Source organism: Phyllobates terribilis, unplaced genomic scaffold (assembly GCF_046119375.1).
Source record: "Phyllobates terribilis strain yellow unplaced genomic scaffold, ASM4611937v1 Scaffold_4__5_contigs__length_816908805, whole genome shotgun sequence".
Lineage (NCBI taxonomy): Eukaryota > Metazoa > Chordata > Amphibia > Anura > Dendrobatidae > Phyllobates > Phyllobates terribilis.
In genome coordinates this window covers 696,077,969-696,090,123 of record NW_027362764.1, presented here as the reverse complement: position 1 = coordinate 696,090,123, position 12,155 = coordinate 696,077,969, and the positions used below count along the sequence as shown (strand labels likewise).

The 12,155-nt window shown below is 40.7% G+C and overlaps 2 protein-coding genes across 3 annotated transcripts in view; both read right to left on the bottom strand.

Annotated features, from left to right (window-relative positions):
* The window catches only part of SLC26A7 (solute carrier family 26 member 7), a 96,999-nt gene extending 94,880 nt beyond the window's left edge, over window positions 1–2,119 (bottom strand). For both annotated transcript variants that reach the window (XR_012320170.1, XM_073679575.1), the window contains exon 1: window positions 1,731–2,119. Coding sequence is in view for 1 of the 2 variants with exons in the window: in XM_073679575.1 (XP_073535676.1) it covers window positions 1,731–1,932 (202 nt within the window). In the remaining variant the exon portion in view is untranslated. The remainder of the gene's footprint in view (window positions 1–1,730) is intronic.
* Window positions 2,120–5,699: 3,580 nt separating this feature from the next.
* The window catches only part of LRRC69 (leucine rich repeat containing 69), a 42,159-nt gene continuing 35,703 nt past the window's right edge, over window positions 5,700–12,155 (bottom strand). Inside the window, exons 7-8 of the mRNA XM_073679574.1 lie at window positions 9,645–9,827; window positions 5,700–5,881 (exon numbers count right to left, since the gene is read on the bottom strand). Of these exons, the coding sequence (XP_073535675.1) occupies window positions 5,771–5,881; window positions 9,645–9,827 (294 nt within the window). The 3' untranslated portion in view covers window positions 5,700–5,770. The remainder of the gene's footprint in view (window positions 5,882–9,644; window positions 9,828–12,155) is intronic.

Below are 12,155 nucleotides of genomic sequence, written 5' to 3'. Positions count from 1 at the left end.
GTGTGGAATCTATATAGGGATGGTAGGGTAGGCAGGGTGATATTAGATCTGCCTAGGGGTCTCCACTCCTCCCTTTCCCTAGTGTTTGGGCTTCAACTCCCTCTTCTCTTTGTGTTGCACTTAGTCTTTCCTTTATTTTTCGTGACAAAAATGTCTGATAATAATGACTACGGAAAGGGATCTGTAAGGTCCACGTGGCATGAAAACAGTGACGAATGCTCAAACTGGACTTTCAACAAACTTTTCACGAATCGATAAAACAAGCAAATATAAGGAACCTTGTAATGTATCCCATCAGAGGATTAAGCTTCCGTTCCCAAGGAAGGACTTCTTCTCCACCCCCCCCCCACCTCCATGTTTCCTAGACTTGTCAACCACTCTGAAAAAAACAGCTCAACTCTGTCTTGCTCACATCAAGCATTTGCAAAAAAATAACTAATATATGTCTGCTTTTGATCTATGATCAATTTCTTCCATGCTAGTGTAAGGGTTGTGGAATACCTCGGATAGCAGACAGATGGCATCGTCAGCCTACCGCTGCCCGCTTTTCACTGATTGATTAATAGAAGCTTGGAAACCTGCAACAAGGGGTTTTTTTAGAGATGAGAAAAAACTGATGGCAAAAGCTGACACACTGATCCAATACACTGATGAAAACTGGACCATTTTTCATGTATGCATAAAAAATTTCCCCTGAGAAACAAGCCTTATATAGACATTCTGACATGCATTTTCACAGTAAGTACTCCAGTCTCATCAGGTTTAAGAGATTTATTTTGTTATATATGCAGTTTATATTGTGAGATATGGTGATGGATCTGCTTTAATTAATTTAAAAAAAAAATTGTTCGCTCCCCACTTCTGAATGCCCAGTGTTTAGTGTTTAGGAGGCAAATTATAGGGACTCTGTCACCAAGTTGCCGCTATGTAATCTGAGAGCAGCATAATGTAAGGGCAGAGACCCTGATTCCAGCATGCATCACTTACTGGGCTGTTTTCTGTAGTTTTAATAAAATAATTATTTTATTAGTAGGAGATTATCACTGCTGCCAGGCACCCAGCTGTAATTGGCAGCTTTCTTGTCTATGCATAGTGTGCACAGAAAGCTGCCAATCAGTGGTGTAGGCGGGGTTATACACAACTCAGCATTCAGAGAACCGCTAGATCTGCAGAAGAACAAGTTTTTTTTATCAAAACGACAACAAGCAGCCCAGAAATTGACACATCACTGGAATCAGGGTCTCTGCCCCTACATCATACTGCTCTCAGATGGGGTAGCAAAAATCTGGTGATGGATTCCCTTTAATGTGGGACGAAGGTACTAAACTATGATTGACAACTATGCGCTCAGATTCTGCTCTGGGACATAAATGGTGATGATGATGATGATGACAGTGGCACAGATTACGTGCAGAGATCTCCCCCCAGCGCTCCATCCCCCCCAATCACAAAATGAAATATATCATCAATCAAATGTATATTTGCTTTACGATTGTGGGTATCATGCTGCATGGGCTCATAAGGCAAATCACTACATAAGGTATTACTTCTCATGTCAGTACTGTGCTTGGCCGTCCCCGTCAGCCCCATAGACAATTAATTGAACCATAATGCACATAAGGGACCAGGACTGCATTCACATGGGGTACTAAGGATCTCCGTTCTACTGATTGGGACACCATGCAAGCCCTTTAATACACAAATTATTATAGATAAATGAGTTTTCTTACCCTGTGCTACCTGCTGGACCGTCAGCATCATCCCTGACATGAGATCTGGAATAAAGTTGTCCTGCAGTTTATATCTGGGAGCCCACTCCAGTATGGGGATTCTTCTCAGCCACCATCGTCTCACCTCCGACGAGCTGATCCTAGATAATCGCTCCCATAGTGTTTGCAGGTAACTTTTCCTGCATGCTTTCTTACCCGCCATCTCTTCAGTCGTGCTAATAGATGTGAATGCAGCACTGTATAATACCGTCCCCTCCTGTACTATGTGCCCTGACAGCTGGAACGGCTGAAGTACCGAGATATTTCCTTATTTGCATGTGCAAGTGTCCTGAACACATTGTGCAATGACTGTAAGCGAGCCCTGTGAGAAGACTGGCTGCAATCACTGGACATTTCTCTGGACGTTATAATTCACTTTATAAGTAGATATGTAAAAATTACATTTCCAGATTATGTTCTTCATGGTGTAGAAGGGTTTTGTAGAACCTGATACATGGATACAGCTTACCAGTTACGTATCCTCAGCAGAGGGACCCAATGATTATTAATGGGTCTGCATGGGTCCCGTTATGTGGCAGTTTTTTGAGTTCTACAGGATGCACTTTTTTATGTTCTATTAACAGAACCTAGATTGTGAGCCCCAATGGGAACAGTGCCAATAATGTCTGTAAAGAGCTGTGGAATTAATAGGGAATAACTTACTAAAAATATATTCCCATGAGTCAGATTTGGAACCCCCCCCCCACAAGTGACCCCATTTTGGAAACTAGACACCTCAAGGAACTTTTCTAGATATGTGGTGAGCCCCTTGAACCTGCAGGTGTTTCACAGAATTTTAGAACGTTGAGCCGTGAGAATAAAAAAAAATAATCACATTTTTTCTACAAAAATGTTTCTTTAGCCCCAAATTTTTAATTTTCACAAGGGTAACAGGAAAAAACAGACCCCAAAATTTCTTGTGCAATTTCTCCTGAGTGCGCCTATACCCTACATGTAATTGGGAACTAATTTTCTGGCACCTGAAAGCTCAGAAGGGAAGGAGCACCATATTATAGTGCAGATTTTGCTGCTTTGGTTTGCGGGTGCCATTTCACATTGGCAGAGCCCCTGGGGTGCAAGAACAGCAGAACCCCCCATAAGTGACCCCATTTTACAAACTACACCTCTCAATGAATTTGTGTAAGGGAGCAGTGATCATATTGACACCACAAGTGTGTCACAGAATTTTATACCATTGGCAGTGAAGAAAAAATAATTACATTTTTACCACCAAAATGTTGTTTTAGTCCCAGATTTTACATTGTCACGTGGGGAAATAGGTAGAAATAGCACCAAAATTTGTCCCACAATTTATGCTGAACTTAAAAATTCCCCATATGTGGCTGTACAGTACTGCTTAGCCACACGGTGAGGAACAGAGCACAATTTGGCTCTTGGAGAACAAACTTTCATAGAATAGTTTGCGGACTGCATATACAGAGCCCCTACATGCTAGAAGAGCAGTATTCCCCCTCAAGTGACCCCATTATAGAAAATACACCCCTCTGGGAATTTATCTACAGGTGTAGTGATGATTTGTCTCCATGGGTGTTTTCCAGAAACAAGCGGTAGTGGAAGTTGCTGAGTGAAAATTGCAAATCTGTCGTTGTAGTGCCTGTACATTGTAGTACCGAGTACATTGTAGTGCCCAGTAGGTTGTAGTGACTAGTACATTGTGCCTAGCTTGTGCTTCTGAAGATATGCACCCATAAATTAGGTGGCTCTCATCGCTACAGAAATGCCAAACGTGGATGCTAACTGTGGTTTAGACACACTGTGGAGCTCAGAAGGAATGGGAAATTTGGATTTGGGAGAGCAGAATTCGCTGGATTTCTTTTGGGGGAGTAAGGACCCATTTTGCTTTTCCAGAGCCTTTTTGCTACCAGTAACAAGGAAGCCCCCTATATTTCCATTAACAGATGATGGACCTAAGTGGGGGCTTTTTTTGTGGATAGAGTTGAAGCTTTTATTGGGAACAATTTGCATAACATTTGGGATCACATTTATCCAGCTCTCTACGCTCAGCACTTACATTGAGGTTTCCATCTAAATCTCTGAGTGACATAATTCAGATGAAACCCCCGAGGGATCGATTCACGATAATGAGGCAGCAGAGTTACTCTGGACTCCATCTGGCCTCTGTTCAGCGGTGTCCTTCTTTTCAGAACTGCACAAAACTGTGAGCGACTGAGCTTTTATGCATGCTTAATAAAAAAGACGGACACCGCCGGATAATAGGCCAGACGGCGTCCACAGTGCCTTCTTCTGCCTCATTATAGGGAATCTTCCGCTGGGTTTTCTGTATGAATCACATATTTCATAGATTTACACGGAAACCCCGGTGTAAGCGCTCAGCGCAGAGAGCAGGATAAATGTGAGCCGAGCCTTACTGCGATCTTTGGGATGCAGAGTGAACAAATCAACAGCAGGTGAAGAATTGCTTTTATGTATTTTTTACACTGTTCCTAGCATGGTGGTATAAGTGATTAACAACTTTATTCTTCGGGTCGGTGCGATTACAGCTGTCACACACGCTTTTATTTTACAAAAAATGTTTTGCATCACCATGTTTTGAGAGCTATAATTTTTCCATATTTCAGCCGACAGAGTCATGTAAGGGCTTGTTTTTGCAGAACGAGTTGACATTTTTATTGGTACTATTTTCAGGCACGTGACATTTTTTGATCACTTTCTATTCCAATTTTTGTGAGGCAGAATAAACAAAAAACAGCAATTCAATAGTTTTTTTGTTTGTTTTCTAATGCCGTTCTCCATGTGGTAAAAAGTGATAAGGCAGCTTTATTCTTCGGGTCAGTATGATTACAACGATACCACATTTATATAGTTTTTTATGTTTTGCCGCTTTTACACAATAAAACTATTTTTTTTTACGTTTTGATAGCATATTACTCCACTTTTTGTTTGGCAGTATGATGAAAAAGCAAAAGGTTTTTACCACTTTTTTTTTTTTTTTTACAGTGATCATGGAAGGGATTAACTAGTGTGACAGTTTTATAGTTTGGGTTGTTACAGACACGATACCAAATATGTGTAGTTTTTTGTTTATTTTTGTTCTTACATAAATATATGTATTTATTAGTATGTTTTTTTAGTTTTTTATTTAGTGATTTTATTTTTTTTTTATATTTTTACAAATTTGTAAAACTTTTTTTTTTTTTTGTTACTTTTTTACTTAGTCCCTTTGGAAAAGGACTCAGTTCAAGCCAGAAACGCATAATAAAACTACTTGCAGCAACCTTGGAGTGTGGAACCTCGTATCGTCTGCAGCAGCTCGGTCATCTTCAAACACTAATTCTCTGTTCCACTATCTATAATTTTTGATCTTATTTTATTCTTGCTGCTCCCCTCAAAATTATTATTTTTTTTATTCATATGGTACCAGAGACATGGACCTTTTTATCAAATGCTAATTTTTCTGGTCTTTACAAGGGGGCGGGCCTCACAGGATTCTGTGAGGGCGAGTCTTTAGGCTACTCTGCGTGATTATCCTGGGAGCCACACCCCCTTGGTAAAGATCATAAGAATTAGCACTAAATAAAATTACCTAAATTTATAGAATTTATGGTGAATTAAAAAAAACGGAATCCTCAGGGGAGCAGTAGGAATAAAATGAGCAAAAATTGGACACTTTAACCTGGTGACAGGTCAACTTTACAGAGAGGTTCTTCAGCAGCTGCAGTGTGCAATGTTGAGGTTCAGCTGCTGGAGAGTATAGAATCCAGCTGCTGCAGACCTCATATAAATTAGTTAAAGGGAATTGTCATGGGTGTATCAGGTTTGACAGACAGTTGTTCTGGATCTAGCTGTAGAAGGTCGGTGCGCTTGGCTTTGCAGACATACCTGGCATTTTAACAGGGGTGTGTAGACTTTTTATATCCACTGTACATGCAAATACTACTATTGAGTAGCTACTTAAAAAACATTTATTGAAAATGCTGTACATTATGTAGATCATATGAAATGTTTTACAATAAGGCCCCTCATTGGACGGCGACTCCAAAAATATCACTATGTCTCTGGTTAAAGCACTGGTAGGAACACAGTAAGATTTTCACTGGTAACAGCTGCAGATTGTTTGATGTCTTCATTTTCTATTGACAAGGAAAAAGAAAAAAAAACACTTTATTAAGCAAATTGACGTATGTGCCGGGCATGGACGCCAAACGCATCCAAAGGGCTGAATTTACCTGACAGAGGCCAAAAGAGTGAATGGTGGTATTCCATTTGCACAGTGTATTTTTTATCTATCTATCAATCTGTCCATCCATCTCATACCAAAAATACCATAAACAAAAAACAGTCAATATGCAAGAATTGCCCATTTTTAGTTACCTACCCTCCACCCCCCAAAAATGCAACCAAAATGTCTTATTTATTACAAAGTGGTATCAATAAAATCTACAGCTATCCACACTATAAATCAAGCCTTCATACAGTTCCATCGATGTAAAAATAAAAACAATACGATATCTGAAATTGGAGACACAAGCCATATTTTTCTAACAACGTTTTGATATTTTTAAAACTGCTAAAATAATAACAAACTATATTAGTTTGGTATAGTCGTAATCATACTCATCTGAAGTATTTATTAGTAAACACCATAAAAACAAAATTCAAAAAACAATGGTGGAACTGTGTTTTTTTTTTACCATTTCCCACCTCTCAGTACATTATTTACAATTACAGTAAATATTCTAATTCAAAGCTACAACTCATCCCACAAAAAACTAGGGCTATGTCAACAAAAGAGTAAAATGCTAGGAGAAGAAAGAACAAAAGCGCAAACACAAAAAATGGCCGGACCTGAGGAGGCAACAAGATCATTCTGTCCCCATACAGGACGTTCCCTGCAAATACACGAGGAGATCTGCTGCCAACAACTATGATTTATAGGCCGCATCATGCATGAATGATCCCGGCAGTCTATGAAGAGGAGCGTTTTGCTCCTTTGTCAGCTGATTTATGACATGTATACATGGGCTGATGATCAGGAACACGCCGTCTTACAAACACTCGTTTGACCTGGCATCAGCAGGAGTATTATTCTGGCCACAGACATGAGATAGAAGTAAAATGAACAAACAATCAGCCAAATGCCTCAATAACACATCTGTATAGTTTGGTTAGGTGCACACTGGCCACCAGGACTTTTTTTAGACTCTAACTTCCTATTGTCCCAGGAACTACACATGCACATTAGCCACAATATTCAAATTCCGACCTTATCTTTTGTATTGATGCATCTAATGAGCAGGGTCAGCTGTGACATCGCCTGTGACTGGTGGATCCTGTATTATCAGATGTTTATAGTAGTGATACCTGTCATTGTAATCCAGCCTCTGCTGATAAGGAAACAGCTGTAAACTCGTCCTGAAAGGACGGTAATTATGAGTCTAAAGAAAACCCCAGTGACCACTGCGAAAATTCCAAGATTATTATTTATTTTTTTAATAAAGATCATGATGAAAAAAATGTAACACAAAAATCTGTTTTAAACAATAGGTCATTTTATGAAGATAGCTTCCCTTTAAGATACAACCTATCCAACATTTCCTGTGTGGTCGCCCCTGACTGAAATTATCAAAGTTCCCCAAAAGAAATAGCCTGTCACCTGCTTCAGTCTTATAGTAAATGGCTATCCTTGAACTTCTTTGAGTATCAAAATTATTTGCTAATTAATTTTGTATTGTTTCTTTATAGAGGCTGAAAATCAGTTTCTCGGATACAGAGCTCTAAATCCATTGTATTCCACTCTAGTGCAATGGTGGGGACCGAGTGCTTGCGCCACTGGCCACGTTTTGCGGCCCTTTAATACCTCCCTAGACTGCAAGCACATGCACGTAGAGTTCACTACCAACGCTATGGCTCACGCAACGAAGGATTATGCAACAAAGTTCTTTGTGGGTGAAGATAGTGTGCTCTAAGCTCCCGTTTCAATGATGATGAGCAGTTGCAGTGTCTCCTATGTGATGTATATACCACAGTCCCAGAGTCTCGTATGTGATATATATGCAACAGTCTCAGTGTCTCCTATATGATGTATATACCACAGTCTCAGTGTCTCCTATGTGCTGTATATACACCAGTCCCAGTGTCTCCTATGTGCCGTATATACCACAGTCTCAGTGTCTCCTATGTGCTGTATATACACCAGTCCCAGTGTCTCCTATGTGCCGTATATACCACAGTCTCAGTGTCTCCTATGTGCTGTATATACACCAGTCCCAGTGTCTCCTATGTGCTGTATATAAACCAAGACCAGTGTCTCCTATGTGATGTATATACATCAGTTCCAGTGTTTCCAATGTGATGTATATACAGCAGTCTCAGTATCTCCTATGTGCTATACATACACCAGTCAGTGTCTCCTATGTTATGTATACACATCAGTCCCTGTGTCTCCTATGTGATATATATACAGGCGTCCCAGTGTCTCCTAGGTGATATATATAAAGCAGTACCAGTGTCTCCAATGTGATGTATATATAGCAATCTCAGTATCTCCTATGTGCTATATATACACCAGTCAGTGTCTCCTACGTTATGTATACACATCAGTCCCTGTGTCTCCTATGTGATATATATACAGCAATCCCAGTGTCTCCTAGGTGAAATATATACAGCAGTACCAGTGTCTCCTATGTGATGTATATACAGCAGTCCCAGTGTCTACTATGTGATGTATATTCAGCAGTCTTTGTGTCTTCTATGTGAAGTATTGTGACAACACAGCATTTATTCTTAATTAGGCCAGACTTATTTTTCGGTGTCATAGGCCATTGTTATATGAGCCTGAACGATGACTCCTGAGTTGATGTTTGTTGCAGATTATTGTCTAGTATCTTTGGAGGACAGGGACGCAGGGTAATTGTACAATCGATGTTTGCTAATATGTTGGTTACCCATTGTATAAGTCCACGTAGCCTGTTGACTTGCAAACAGTGAAGGACAAAATATGCAGATTGATTAAATACTCGAACAATGAGAGTTGACCTCATCCCACCTTCCCGCTGACCTGTGGATGATGGCCTGAATGACAGTTGTGAACTATAAAAGGGGGATATGCCTCTGTTCCCGGAGAGACTCTACAGGATGCCAGCTTAATGGACCACGGTTCCAGCTGGAGGAATACACATTTGACAGTAGTTGAGACAGGGTGACACTAGACGAGACTAGGCGGTCTCCACTTCCCCCTTTCCCTAGTATCTGGGCTCCCTTTCCCTTTTCCCACTGTGTTGCACTAACAGCTGGCGTGACAACTGCCCATCGCTGAGCCCATGGAGACGTTTGGGACACACAGGTTGGGCCAATCAAGTCACCTGGCCACATACATCTATGAACTGTCAGCTTCCTAAGCTTGCCGCTACCTCCTCTTTGTGGGTGCCCGCCAAAAGCGGTGTGAAACTGGTTGGGGTAGTTGGCCCTGGAAGCCCTGAAGTCGCAGCTGCTCTAATCCTGGCGAACCAGCGGAAGGGTGAGACTCTATAATTTGCACCTTGTGTATTGGCTGGGACTGTTCTATATGTTTTATTGTCTATTGGTGGTTCAATAAAGTATTGCCACACTGTTTTACCCTCACCCTGTGATGCCTGAGTAGTATTATGCCCACAGAAAAGGAGTCCTGGTCCATGCGTTCTCGGGCCAGCGGACGAGAGCACCCACTGATCCCCATGTCTGCACAGGTATATACACCAGTCTTGGAGTCTCCTATGTGCTGTCTGCTCCTTAATGATTTCGGGGAATCTTTTAACGGCTGCACAAAAAAATTGCAGCGTTTTGCAATCTTACAACAGAATTGTGGCCACAACGGTTTAATGAACTTGGGTCACTATGTACGTTTTTCTTTATTACCTTTTTCACATCCACAAACTTTACACACTCGAGCCACATGTCTAGAAACCACTTTCCGCACAGGGCACAGACATTTCTACTGTTCAGCAGTCTTCTAGCATCGGGATAATATGTGATCTGTTCACGCAATAATTGAGAGCTTCCATTCTGCAGATGACTTAAAACAAATCTTGCTGTTATTTCCTGGAAGATTATGATAATACAGATGGTAAGTATTCATAATAGTGGGATCATTCTAGAAAAAATAAAAAAGAGGAGGCAAAGGGAGTAATGTGAGTGATCGGTAATGAGATCGGCAATGGAGCAGAAGAGATATCATTAGAAGAGATGACGGACCATTCCCAGACTTTACAATTCTGGTCATATGGCTACATGCTTGCTACTTGGTAATCTGAATTATAATCCAGAAAATCTGATAATTTTGTACTTGCTTGCAGCATCAAAGTGAAATATACTAATAAAATTGGAATATTGCCTGACTGATAAAACATGCAAAAAAATCATACAAAAATGTAAAACATTAAAAAGTTAATTGCTAAAACTTTTTTTTTTATTTGTTACATCCAGTATAGGTCCTGCAGGGGCGGTGCCTGAGATAATCTGCAGTATTGCCCCACTGATTGGAATTGGGCTGTGCAGAAGTTGCTTGCACAGGGGCCGACGCTTTGGCCCCTCCAGTACTAGGATCAACATAGATCCTGGCAATTGTACTCCTATTAATCTGAATATTTTGCCATATTCTATCAAATACCATCACTTGCTGTAGCAGCATTAACACTTTAAATAGCCCCAAAAAGTTTTTTCTTTTACAAGTATTTTTAAAAAATATTGGTCATTTTTTTATTATTTTTAAATTACAATCTGTATTAAATAAATAAAAACATGTACGTTAGAAACAATAGTATGACGCAGTCCCTATTTTGTGTATTGAAGCAGGTAATGAAAATGTGCAAAGGTCATTAAAGGGAGGGGCGCAGGGGCAACTGTGACCACCTACAGTGGGTACGGAAAGTATTCAGACCCCTTTAAATTTTTCACTCTTTGTTTCATTGCAGCCTTTTGGTAAATTCTAAAAAGTTCATTTTTTTCCCATTAAAGTACACTCTGCACCCCATCTTGACTGAAAAAAAAACAGAAATGTAGAAATTTTTGCAAATTTATTAAAAAAGAAAAACTGAAATATCACATGGTCATAAGTATTCAGACCCTTTTCTCAGACACTCATATTTAAGTCACATGCTGTCCATTTCCTTGTGATCCTCATTGAGATGGTTCTACTCCTTCATTGGAGTCCAGCTGTGTTTAATTAAACTGATAGGACTTGATTTGGAAAGGCACACACCTGTTTATATAAGACCTCACAGCTCAAAGTGCATGTCAGACCAAATGAGAATCATGGGCTCAAAGGAACTGCCCAAGGAGCTCAGAGACAGAACTGTGGCAAGGCACAGATCTGGCCAAGGTTACAAAAGAATTTCTGCATTACTCAAGGTTCCTAAGAGCACAGTGGCCTCCATAATTCTTAAATGGAAGAAGTTTGGGACCACCAGAAGTCTTCCTAGACCTGGCCATCCAGCCAAACTGAGCAATCGTGGGAGAAGAGCATTGGCGAGAGAGGTAAAGAAGAACCCCAAGATCACTGTGCCTGGAGATGGGAGAAAGTTCCACAAAGTGAACTATCACTGCAGTCCTCCACCAGTTGGGCCTTTATGGCAGAGTGACCCGACGGAAGCCTTTCCTCAGTGCAAGACATATGAAAGCCCGCATAGAGTTTGCTCAAAAACACATGAAGGACTTACAGACTATGAGAGATAGGATTCTCTGGTCTGATGAGACGAAGATAGAACTTTTTTGGTGATAATTCTAAGCGGTATGTGTGGAGAAAACCAGGCACTGCTCATCACCTGCCCAATACAATCCCAACAGTGAAACATGGTGGTGGCAGCATCATGCTATTGGGGTGTTTTTCAGCTGCAGGGACAGGACGACTGGTTGCAATTGAAGGAAACATGAATGCGGCCAAGTACAGAGATATCCTGGATGAAAACCTCTTCCAGAGTGCTGTAGACCTCAGACTTGGCCGAAGGTTCACCTTCCAACAAGACAATGACCCTAAGCACACAGCTAAAATAACAAAGGAGTGGCTTCAGAACAACTCTGTGACCATTCTTGACTGGCCGAGCCAGAGCCCTGACCTAAACCCAATTGAGCATCTCTGGAGAGACCTGAAAATGGCTGTCCACCAACGTTCACCATCCAACCTGACGAAACTGGAGAGGATCTGCCAAGAAGAATGGCAGAGGATCCCCAAATCCAGGTGTGAAAAACTTGTTGCATCATTCCCAAGAAGACTCATGGCTGTACTAGCTCAAAAGGGGGCTTCTACTCAATACTGAGCAAAGGGTCTGAATACTTATAACCATGTGATATTTCAGTTTTTCTTTTTTAATAAATAGGCAACAAAATCTACATTTCTGTTTTTTTCAGCAAGATGGGGTGCAGAGTGTACTT